Source organism: Barbus barbus (assembly GCF_936440315.1).
Source record: "Barbus barbus genome assembly, chromosome: 4".
Taxonomy (NCBI): Eukaryota; Metazoa; Chordata; class Actinopteri; order Cypriniformes; family Cyprinidae; genus Barbus; species Barbus barbus.
The window spans coordinates 35,267,146-35,279,943 of NC_136732.1; the positions used below are offsets into that span (position 1 = coordinate 35,267,146).

General features: G+C 35.0%; 1 protein-coding gene across 3 annotated transcripts in view; it reads right to left on the bottom strand.

Annotated features, from left to right (window-relative positions):
* Window positions 1-446: 446 nt before the first annotated feature.
* Window positions 447-12,798, bottom strand: part of LOC306862922 (parvalbumin-7-like) — a 66,295-nt gene continuing 53,943 nt past the window's right edge. For 2 of the 3 annotated variants that reach the window (XM_079406026.1, XM_079406025.1), the window contains exons 2-5: window positions 3,157-3,225; window positions 1,824-1,956; window positions 1,580-1,689; window positions 454-955 (exon numbers count right to left, since the gene is read on the bottom strand). In XM_079406026.1, the coding sequence (XP_079262152.1) occupies window positions 930-955; window positions 1,580-1,689; window positions 1,824-1,956; window positions 3,157-3,217 (330 nt within the window). In that variant the 5' untranslated portion in view covers window positions 3,218-3,225 and the 3' untranslated portion in view covers window positions 454-929. Of the gene's footprint in view, window positions 956-1,579; window positions 1,690-1,823; window positions 1,957-3,156; window positions 3,226-9,410; window positions 9,509-12,798 lie in introns of those variants that run through there. The other variant, XM_079406024.1, reaches the window with a different exon arrangement.

Sequence of the window (12,798 nt, forward strand, 5' to 3'; positions counted from 1 at the left end):
TGTAGGGATATCTTGTATGTTATCAGCTATTTTTTTTTTGGGAGAATATTTTTCTGTTTAATTGATGCTGAATATTCAAAACAGAAATATGTGCCTATATCACAGCAGTAATTTGCGTCTGTTATGATTTGACCAGCAAATACAGGAGAAGATACAATGTAGTCTTTCTTGTAGATTTCTTCTTGAACTAATTCTTTACATCTTGATCCGTTTAATAAATAAAATAATTTAAAGTTGATTTAGTGTCTCTGAAGGGGTCATTTATTAAGAGTTTAAGTGTTAAGGACTAAATAAAAAAAAAAAAGCAATGCCACTAACTTTTTCACATCCCATTTTACTTCCAGCATATGACCATTCCCTTAAAAATAAATTTAGCTTATTTTTTAAACTTGGTAGATAGATACTTCCAACTAATTATTTAAAACAAAACACACACAAACAAATAGAACTCTTGAGGCATTTTCTCTTTATTTTGTTTTCTTTCACAACTTGACCTCTTTCTTCTTTTGGTGTGTTTCACAACGGCTTGTTAACGGAGGGATGGAGAGAGTTTGGAGGGAAGGAGAGGAGGGAAAGATCAATGGGAGAGATTCAAGGAAGATAAAGAAAGACGAAGAATAGTGCACGATGAACAGTGCTGTGTTTTCTTTTCTATTATATCTACATATTGCCGGCATGAGATTTTGCCCTGTTAAAGGTCTCTTGGTCTATACACTAGCAGAAACACTCACTTTTGTATAAAAAGGAAAATAAATAGCATGAAGGTCAGTGTGTGGGATTGTGTGTAGGGAGGTGTTCAGAAGGGGGCGTGCAAACATGTGAGGGTGTGTGTAAGTGAGCGTGTGTGTGTGTCTGTGCTTCAGGGGGGGTTAGGCTGAGGTCGAGGTCAAAGGGTCATGAGGTATGAACAGGCCAAGAGTCTGAGTCACTTATTCACGAACCAAAGCAGCAAACTCTGAAACAGAAATAGATTGAGATTATTAGCATTTTTGATAAAGTGCATAATATATAGCAGAAGTCATATTCATAATAATTTAAAATGTAATCGGTTCTGAAAACTTTGTGCATGTCTGATTCAATTGACTCTTATGAACCAGTTCTTTTTAATGAGTCAATCTAAAAGAGTCACTTGTTTGTGAGTTAGCAGTTTGAATAAGACTCACTAGCCACTCACTCAGTGAATCATTCAATGATTTGAATTTGTGATCTTTTTTTTTATTCTGTAGCAGGAACAGGCTTCCATATAAATGAACTGTGAATCATTACTTGAAATTAAAGATTTATATAATCTTTCTCTCTTTATTTTTTTTTTTTTTTGTCTGGAGCCCTGCCCATTCAAACTGAGGAAGCATGTTGGGATTTGAAACCAAGTATATTTAATCACTAATCAAAAACTAGACTAACAAATCTTACACTTCTATAAAGAACTAGTATGTTTTTTTATATTTGAAAAGAAAGTGTTTTCTTATCTTATCACTTATCAAGTAAGTCAGGGCTCCCAATGGTGCCCCCTCAAAAAAATAAAATAAAAAAATAGAGTGTGACACCCCTGCTGTTCCAGTGTATTCCTTTATTTTACCTTCTGCTCCAATCTTTCCATCTCCATCTTTGTCTGCAGCCTGCAGGAATGCTTTGGTCTCCTTATCGCTCAGGTCTCTCCCGTCTGTAGCGAAATGCTTGAAAACAAACCTGCACAGAGGAAACAAATCAAGTCTAACACCTTTCAAACGTATTTTGTTCTCACCTTTACTCTGAGAGCTTCAATTACAAATCTTACGGGTTACATGTTATCTGTTTGTAGTGTAGAAATGATGTAGTCTTACTTAAGTTCCTCCTCCTCTATAAAGCCACTATTGTCTGCATCCAGGGCGTGGAAAGCCTTCTTCACATCTTCAGCAGACTTCGCCTTCAGTCCAACCATCTCAAAAAACCTCTTGGGGTCAAATGAGTCGACAGCTACAAGAAGGTCACAAAAACAGAGAGAATCACTGACATTCTGTCTGGAAACTATGAGGAGTTTACATGAAAATGCAAATTTTGTCATCTTTTCCTCACCCTCATGTCATTCCAAACGTGTATGGTTTTATTTTGTTGAGCACAAAAGGTGAATTTTCTCTTGATATAATGAAATTAAATAGAGTTTGGGACTGTCAAACTCTAAATAGAACAAAAAACACCATAAATGTGTCATAAAAGTGGTTCATGCACTATATTCCAAGTGTTTTGAAGTCATTTAATAGTTAGGGGGGGGGGAAGTAGACTTATGGTTTGGATCCCTTAAAACCTGCCCTCTGCTTTGACTCTCTAATTAAATATGGTGGCATTAGACAGGCTTGATATAGTGGAGAGGAAGATTTTCAGTTTGAAATACAGTGCACGAGTCATGTGAACTACTTTTATGGTGCTCCTTTGTCATTTTGGAGTTTAATAGCCCCAGTCCCTATCAACATTCAGTACAATAAAAGGAAAATAACCAGGATATTAAATTACAATTTTGGCTTCAAACAATTACAAAAACAAGATAATAAAGATTAGCACAACAATTATTGTGCTGCTTTCCATTTTGCAATGATGCTCTCGTTTGTCATTTGCATTATAAATCCAGTTAAAGTGGTGCACTTTAGCCCCTCCCTAAATGTTAAGTAGTTTTCAACAGGATATTTAAATAAATGCATTTTTTTTTACATTTATTTATTTAGATTTATTATTATTTTACTTTGTGTTTTTCTGCATTGTTTATAAATGTATAAGTACAAGGAAATCCAATGCACAAAGATATTTTTTTTTAAGTTTTTTTATGGTGTTTCCAAAGTCACAGTCATTTTTTTTCTGTAATTATAAAGGAAGTTATGATTTCTCTGTCACTAGAAAATGACAGAATAAAGGGCCATTCACAAAGAATGCTTTTTGAATTTAACAAGAGATTTTAAATTTAGCTGCAATGCTCATTTCTGTGTCATGCTTGAAACGCTCCAAAAGATGTGAAACGTGATCGCAATGGCCAAAGACATCTAGCACACAGAAAAAGGGGGGAAAACAGCACAACTAAATAAAAAAAGCGAACAGCCCCTAAAAAAATAGGTATTTTAGAGTAAGAGTACATATGTGAAGGAGAAATGAAAGCATGAAAACTCAAGATGGCACGACAAAAATCACCTTGAAAGGCATCCAGGGCTTTCTTAATGTCATCGGGGTTGAGGATGCTGTTCATCGCCATTTCTACAACTGCAAAAAGAGACAGGCAGAGAAAAAGAAAGAAAAATCAGCATCGATGTACTGTATAGTAAAAAATAAGCAATGCAACATGAAACTATGCAGCTGACCAGCGCAAGATCATGAAGAGAAGGAATTGATTAAGAAATCATAAATTATGAACTAGTTTCGAGGGGTGAGAGAACATCAGACACTTGATGTGTGTGAATGCCATTCTTTTAAACCACACAGCTCAGGTCCAACTCCAGATCAGAAGGGAAAACATCTTGAAGGCTTCTATATCTGCCATTACATCCTGCAAAACAGAGGCGCGAGTGCCCACAATCCTTCAGTGACTCCACAGGTGAAATTAGCATTCGATTACCAGAGATATTACAATTATCAGGTGTATACTGATTTCAACCGGTCATCCAGAGATCGGCTTTGCATCATTAGAGTCTGGCTTTAGTCCAAACCAGCAGCTGAGAAACAATCTCAGAGAGCCCAGAGTCAGAGATCGAGATCAAAGATGACTTTAGCTATGTTTTTAATCAGCACACATTCAGTGAACGCTTCCTCAGGTTTAGACTGATGGTAAGCTAATAGACTGTACTGCTCAGTTTTTCAAGGTTCTTAAGACAGACGATAATTTCCACACAAGTCACGGTCAGACTTAAAATGTTTCTTAAAAGATTTTTAGCAGCCTTCCCTGCTTCTTTCTTCTGTTTTACCAATAGTCCTTCACCTGCCCACAGTTACAAACACCCAGCAGTATGGGTAATGGGCAGGTGCACAGTGAAAGTACAGACTGTATATTTTCCTTTCAGCTGGCTCCTCGTTTCATTGATCTGGATCAGGTGGAGGTCAGCTGGGCAAAAATGAGCTTCAGCTCTGCTGACTGGAACACAGCGCGGCTGCTGACTTTCCTCAATGACGTTTGGTACGTTTCACATTTCCACGAATGTGAAGGTTTAATGTTGAAGTCAGCTGAGCTGGCAAAGCCTGACAACGGTTTTCAACACTGATAGTAAGAAACGCTTTTTGGAACAGCAAATTAGCATATTAAAATGATTTCTGAAGTGACACATCGCAGCAATAAATTACATTTTAAAACTTTAAAATAACTTTCTTTTTTAATTTGCAATAATATTTCACAATAGTACTGTTTTTACTGTATTTTTGACTGAACTCCACATTGTGCTGTGAGTGGGTTTGATTATGTAACACTGGTGGGCTTTGTGTGGTGCTCATCAACCTACTCTAGCTCTGCTTGGACCAATCCAGAACCTGAGATCCAGATGAAAAGCAAGATTACATGTGTCATTTAGACATAAGCCACTCACCCTCCACATATTAACAAGACAGTCTCTCAGGTGCAACCAGGGACATAAAATAACTTGTTCCCTACAATGCTGCTACTTTATTGATCACTTTTCTCAGTGTTTGAACCTCAACCTTTCAGTTATCCCCCTAGATCTTATAGGCTTCACTGCCCCTAAACTCTCCTTCAATGATACCAGACATCACGTCTACTGAAATGAGAATCTAATTATAAGACACACTATTCTGGGTATACTAAAGGAAGAACTGAAAGACACAAGCAGACTGACAACTCATAAACAGTCTCCATAGGGCTGGACAACATTCACAATTGGTATTTGAAAGAATTTGATAAATAGACAAGAAGATGAAGGAACAAGATGGATTTATCTCTATCTATCTAGCTATCTAGCTATATGTCTGTCTGTTAGTTATATCAGTTTCTTTAAATTCAGTTCATTTCTACATTCAAATGTTAATTGCAATTCAGTATCCTGTTTGCTACCTTAATTCAAAATCAAGAATTAAAATGTAAATTTAAAAAGCATTTTCTATTCAATTCCGAACACACAATCCACACAAATACAGTACAGTAAATACACACAGACATATAAGCACAGCTAGAAAAGATGCAGGTGAATGGCATTTCAATCATATGAGGGGCTATACAGAGTATCAGAAACAGCACAGACCACTAAGCTTGAATATTTTTCATACTTTGCAGCAAGAATGGACTGACTTTGCTCCATCTGCATAAAAACCAGGAGATTACGTTACTTTCTGCAAACTGAGCAGAATGTTAAATCTGTTTCTTTCTCCTACGAAATAATGTTTTGTGCCTGACACAGACCTTCAGTGAGAACTGTCGTTAAAGGCAGTCATTAAGACCGAGTACTCAGAGATACATTGAAATAAATATTGACATATTTTAGAAATTAAGAAATAAAAGAAAACCTAACAACGTAAGGTGACCACATTTCTGAAATTAAAAAACAGGGACAATATATTTTAGGCTCATTTTGACCACAAAGCATGCGTTTTCTGCAAATGTAATTGTGCAAGTGTTAATTGATTAGTTTTTAAATGATTCATATCGGAGTTGTAACGGCGGAAAGTTAAATATTGTGTGCAAAACAACCCCGCAACCTAACCATGCCATGTTATACACTGCACACAAACACTATTACTTTGTTTTAACATGTATTGTGTACATGTATTCAATCTAGTTTGTGACTAGATTGAAACCAGCAACAGCGTCTCTTTTGATAAATGATGATAATATCGCTCTGCTCTCGTTCAAGTTTTGCATTACAGTAAAGATAGCGGCGCGCGACGAACAGTTATTGATCAGTATAGCTCGCAGCGCCCTCTGCTGGTGAAAATAACCACAATCATGCGATAATTGCCAGCTGGCTGGATTGGTTCATGTAGTGATAGCTGCAGCCCGGAGACCTGCAAGTGGGAGGAGCTTACGCCAAGAACAGCAAGTAGGAGGAGTTTGAGAACAGCAAGTGGGAGGAGCTTATGCTGCAAGTAGACAGGATTTCATGGTAGTTTAGAATGACAGAAATATAACACATTTTCATAGTAGTTTAAACTGAAATTCATAGTTTTGTCATTGTGTTTGTCCAATTTCACTGTTAACAATGAAATTATGTCTTATTCTTAGTTTTGTCATTATTATTTGTATTCAATACCATTCACTGTCAAAATTGAAATCATGTCTTTACACCTTTTACCATGCTTCGTGATGGTGTCATTTTAAGTCCTTTTAACTGTAGTAATTTAAGCATATTTCTGGTTATTACATTTTACTTCTACAATTCTTCTACAGTAGCCTTTTAAGGAACATTAAAGTGAGATGCAATTGCACTTTGGAGGTAAATATGTGATACATAAAGAAAATGTTGAGTACTGTTAAGAAAATGTAGTTACCATTTGCCTGTACTGCACATTTTTATTTTTCATATTTTTTTTAAATCAAATTACAACACATGACAGACTAATGTTCTTCAGAACATGTTACACAAATCAATGTATTAATCTGAAATCTCAGGATGGGTAAATGATTTTATTTCTGATGACTCAAATCATGTACAATTATTCATTCAGCACAATAGACTTGCATGCAGTGGACACTGCACAATCCAGGATGCATTGCTTCGGAGTAAATTCCACGGAGCTCGCCTCGCTTGTCCTTCCCAACATAACCTGGTGGGTACACAAGAAGCACAATGAGCATTAGGGTTAAACCGAATTTAAAACATTCTCCCCATGCCATCCATGATATGCATGACTTTATTCTCTTGTTGAACATGTACAAACATTTCAAGAATAATTTGTCAGCTCTGTAGGTCTATGCTATGCAAGTTAATGGTGTCCAGAAATTTTAAGTGACGACATTAGGCCAAGTAAATTAGACTTTATTACTATTTTTATATGAAGTATTCCTTTTAAAAACCACTAGATAAAATGCTAGTTTATTCTCCATTAATGTACACAAAACTGATTATTGATTATTATTAGTATTAAATAAAAAAAAGGTTATTTAAACTATGTTTTAAATATATTACAATGTGGATTAGGAGGTTAGGAGATGTGTTCTAATACTTTTGAAAATGTACCTTATTATTTAGAAAATTACACTGTAAAAAGTGAACACTTGGAAAATACTTCAATTGGTAACATCTAATAAAAAAAAATTCAACTTAATTTATTACCTTTATTTGTAATAAGTTAAGCTGAAAAAAAAACAAGCCTTTTTTTACGTGTTACCAATTGAAGTATTATTTAAATAAAAAAGTTTTTAAATTTGATCCAACTGTTCACTTTTTACAGTGTATCTATCATAGACTGTATAAAAACAGCTATCTATTAACAAACGTTTAAGACATTTACACTTTATAAATCAGTGCAGTCCAAAATGTAAAACAAATAAATTACGGTAACACTTTCTATGAAGCCCATATTTATAATACATTATAAGGGTATTCTTAAGGCATTATAATGAATGCATAATGCACTATAAACAACCTTATAATATGTTATATTGTCAATTTGAATACATTATAATGCTTACACATTTGTACATATAACTTTTAAGATTATAATTATTTATAACACAATGAACACCGTATTAAATCTACTTTTACACTGATAATGGACTATATATCTTGACATTATTTAAGATCTGCACAGTATCTTACTACAGTACATCTTGTAAGTGGTCAGGTGTGAAGTGTTATTTGTTCCCTGTGAGGCTAATATTAATGTTTATGTGAGCTAGTTAATAATTTCAACAGAAAAAAAAAAGCAATGTGTATATGTTAGGTTACATTTTATTTTGATGTCCCCTTTGTCTATTGACTCTATGCAACTTTGCAACTCTCATGTCAACTAGTATTAGTAGGTTTAGGTTAAAGTTAGGGTTGGTAGAATGTTGACGGACTCATAAAGTTGCTTATATAGTCAGTTTGTCTGTTGGGGAAGCATCAAAATAAAGTGTTAGCATATATTTAGCAGACAACATACTACTATACTCCAATGACTGCTAGTTGACATGTAGTTGCAGAGTTACTAAACAGCTGTCTAAAATCAAAATAATCAAACTGATATTAAAATAGAAATAGTTCAAAGCAATCTGATCTGATATCTGATCTTATGGCTTTTTGAGAGAAAAAAAATAGTATTATTATTACTATACCTAAGTGGTCATTGATGGCTTTAAGTAAAGTAGCATAAGAAAGGTGTCAAGATATGAGACTTATAATACATTATAACTATGAGAAATATAATCCATTGTAACTTAAGTGGATGCAATCTGTTCACTGTGTGTTATAAATCATCATACTCTTAAAAGCTATAACCACTAATAATTAAATATTATAATACTAATACTAATATAATACTAAACTAATCATTTAAAACTGTTCTTATATTCACAAGATGATATAACATATTATAAGGTTGTTGTTGTTGTTTTTTTAAATAATGTATTATGCATTCATTATAATGCCTTAAAAATACCCTTATAATGTATTATAAATATGGGCTTTATAGAAAGTGTTACCAGAATTACAATGCCATGTAATTACATTACCTGCTTATGGTCTTCGGTATCCATAACTTGGGAGAGCTATTTTGTTGCATGTAGAAAAATAAACAAAGATATTGTCAGTCAGGCACATTACAGAGTGTAAGCTGTGTGTGGTACTAAGAAAACGTTGTACAAAAGCCACCAAGAAAATGCACTTTTCACAGCTTGTAATACTTTTTACAAAACAAAACAAAAAAACTTGTACATCACGCTTACCTCTTCCACTCATCCACCGTCCCACCGCTGAAAGTCATCTTCTTCGTTTATTTGACGGATCGCAAAAAGATTTGCACACTACCGCCACCAGGAGCATGAACCGATACTACAACCCAGACATTAAGCAAACCAATCAAAATCTTCTGTTGGTTTGTACAGCCCACTTGCAGCTTAAGTCCCGCCCACCTGCGGCTGACACCGCTGGCTCCGACCTCCGTTTATACCCATCTCGATTGGTTGGGCTTTTACAGTGTATTTGGGAGTTGTTTTGAACGTAACTACTGTAAAACGAGGACATTTCCGGAGACAGCTCCATTCCGAGGCCTGTCCTGTCCGGGTCTGTCCCCTCACACAAACACACTTTCTTTCACACAGCAGATTTATCTCAGAGAAGTAACTAAATTAAACAACTCAAGTAACTCGGATAAACAGTTCAGGTAAATGATAACACTATCAGACGTGTATGACATAATTACACTAAAATTACTAATAAAATTAACATTCACTTCATACACAACAGTTAGACATTAAAGCATACGACTTTAAGACAGTTTTTTCCCTCTGAAAATTTATAATTTTTCCTAACCTTTAGGAGCAAAAGAGACAGAAGAGGTGGTTTTTACTCAGTAAGTCCTGTGTTGTGTGAGGATGCACTGCAGTTGCCACGACAACTCTCCAACTGTCAACTGTCATTCTGAATTTAAAAAATGCAGCTCTGTTCCCTTCAGCATACACTCATAACACAATAGAGGGACATTTTAATGTACATTTCAGTACACAAACACGTAAATAAGTGCACAGACAATTATTGTGACCAAAATTCAAAGTGGAGGGTCACACAAAGTTTTGAACAGGTTTTGCTAACAGACATACTGTTGTTCCTGTGAACAGGGCCTCAGCCGCACCGTTTTTAATGCTTACTTAAGGTTAAAGGTGTGAGATATGAGTATAACAGAAAGAGAAACATGTCCCAGTTCCTCTTTTTCGATCTTACAGGGCTTCGCACATCTGTTTTAGAAAATAAAATGCTCCAGGCCTGGATTAAAGTCTGCCTTTACACCTAATCAAACCACACTGTTTATATTGTTAATCTCTGTTTCTCTACAAACCCCTTCCTCTCTTCTATCTGATTTCATTTCCTAATTTTCACACCCCTCTCGGAGATGATGTCGACCCCTCTTTGATATCTCTGCTCACTCTCCCATCAGTCTCTTGAGAAGCATCTCTCTATAATGATCCCATTCTCTCCGTTTCCATCCTCATCAACTCCTCTTCTTAATAAATGAAGTCACTCAGTTAACAAAAAATACCTTTGTGGGTCCCTTTTGCCCTTTATGGGTCTAAATGTTAAGTTTATTTTGATACCAGCCCACAAAGGGGTCTGAGAAATCAAAATGAAATACTTTGAGATGCTATGGGTCCCAAAACTTTGCATTTCGGATGATTTCCCAATATCAACAAAGTACATACTTTTAGTGTATAGTACTATATATGTAAAAAAAAAAAAAAGCACAAAAATTGACTAGAAAAAGAAAACATTAAAATAAAATATTCATAAAAAATATATAATAGTATACAAATACTAAATTATCACTGATACAAAATAACTTAAGATGCGGTGAATGACACAATGTCCTGCAATGTTTGTCACAAATATATATATGGAAAAAACTGTTAATTATTCTAATTATCATAGGGTAATATAGATAATAAATAAATGTAAAATAAATGCATAAATAAAATTTCTAAATTTAAAAAGTAAAAAATGGCCAATACCTGTACTACTACTACTACTACTTTAACAATAATAAATTTATTAAATAAAATTAAATGAAACAACAACCCACTTGTCACGGTGCACACATGAGGAGGACACCGGAACACGCAGACGAGGATGTAACTCAAACAATAGTCTTTAATGAAGACATCAAGGCAGGGAAAGGCAAGGCAAGGCAAGGCTGACACAGACAGGAACACCGGGGAGTAAGTAGACCAGATGAAATCAAACTGAATAGACAGGACTATACACATACACAGGATAATCACACAAATACAGCTGGACAAGAATGAACTAATAATCACATAAAACGAGGACAGGAAACAAACCAAATATGGACACAAGAGGCGGGAACACATGACACACACGACAGAGGACTGACACCACTACATTCTAGAATTATTCTAGTGAGTTACACAATATTTTTACTACATTTTCTTAATGGTACCAGTTGTATAACAAAAAAACAAAAAAAAAAGTTTACATTTATTTTTTTCGCCTAGGGAAAATAAAAAAAATTAGGACCCTTCAATGTCCATTTGACCAAAAATATGAATCATATAAAACCTACACTATAGAGACACTGCACTTACTAGCTCTATATCTCAGCGGTATGGTGCTACAAGCCCTCTAGAAGACTTTGTCTTCTTTGTGTCTTTCACGTCTCACACTGGTTGTTTCCCAGAAGGCAGCATTCTTCTTGTAAGGCTTTCCCCTTTCCTCCCACCTAAATGTCTCCAGTTCCCATTTCTGAGGGCTAATTTTATCTCTCTCCTTGCAGCTCAGTGAAACCCCTAGGCCCTGGAGAACCATCCCTAATCCTGCAGCATCGCTGGCCGTAACTGTCAACCCTCATGAGCCCCGCTGGCAGCAGGGCCAGGGAATGTGGAGATTGCCGGAGATGGAGATGAAAGAGCGCTGGAGAGAGAGAGATAGGAATCGGCAATGACAGCCGCGGCTACAGCTGCCATGTGGAGAGCTGCCCTTAATGCCCTGATCTCAAATCACATTTGACCTCTAGTCTCAGTCAAAACCTCCAAATGGTTGCTTTTAACTCACACTAGCACTTACTAACATACAGTACGTCTGCAGGACAAGGGTATTTAGTGAAGCATCATGTTTTATAAGAGCGTGTGTTGGGTCAACTAAAGTCAATATCCATTTGACTTTATCTACTAAGCAAACAATACCTAATTAACAATTTTCTTATTAAATATTTCTTTGAACATTAAATATCAATAGCAAAATACCTTAATACTTTAATTTTAATAATAATTAACAAATGTGACCTTGGACCACAAAACCAGTCATAAGGGTCAATTGTTTTAATGATTTATACATCATCTGAAAGCTGAATAAATAATATTTCTATTGATGTATGGTTTGTTAGGATCAGACAATATTTGGCCGAGATACAACTATTTGAAAATCTGGAATCTGAGGGTGCAAAAAAAAATCTAAATATTGAGAAAATCGCCTTTAAAGTTGTTCAAATGAAGTTCTTAGCAATGCATATTACTAATCACAAATTAAGTTTTGATATATTTACGGTAGGAAATTGACAAAATATATTTATGGAACAATTTTGAATAATTGAATAATTTGAATAATTTTGACCCATAAAATGCATTGTTGGCTATTGCTACAAATCTTGAAAAAATATGCTACTTATGACTGGTTTAGTGGTCCAGGGTCACATATATTATCTACAAGATGTATGATAATTTCCAATCTGGGTAAATTAATTTGGCACAAAACTACGCAGATCTGAATTAGGGCTCAACTGCCGCTAGCAACACTAGCGATTCTCATGTAACATACAGTACACTATAATAAAATGTATTTGAAGGCACTGTATGCTCTGAATGAAGACAAATGAATGCATGTGAAATATACAATATTGTCCAGCTCACTCTGCTGCAGTGACAGAAAAAAATGCAATGTAGTGTTTTGTCCTGCTACAGTGCTACTTGTTGGAAAAATGAGCTTGTTAGAACTCAAAACAGCTGAGCTACGGCATGATACTGAAAAATGTATTTCTTTTAGTTATAAATGCAATAAATAAATAAATGCCATCTTCAAGTGTAAATCTAAAAATTGAGTTACAATTCATTCACTTTTCTACCTACTGTCAGTGTTACTTTTTTATCAAATAATTGTATTTATTTAAATATTGTATTTATTTATAATTTCTAAT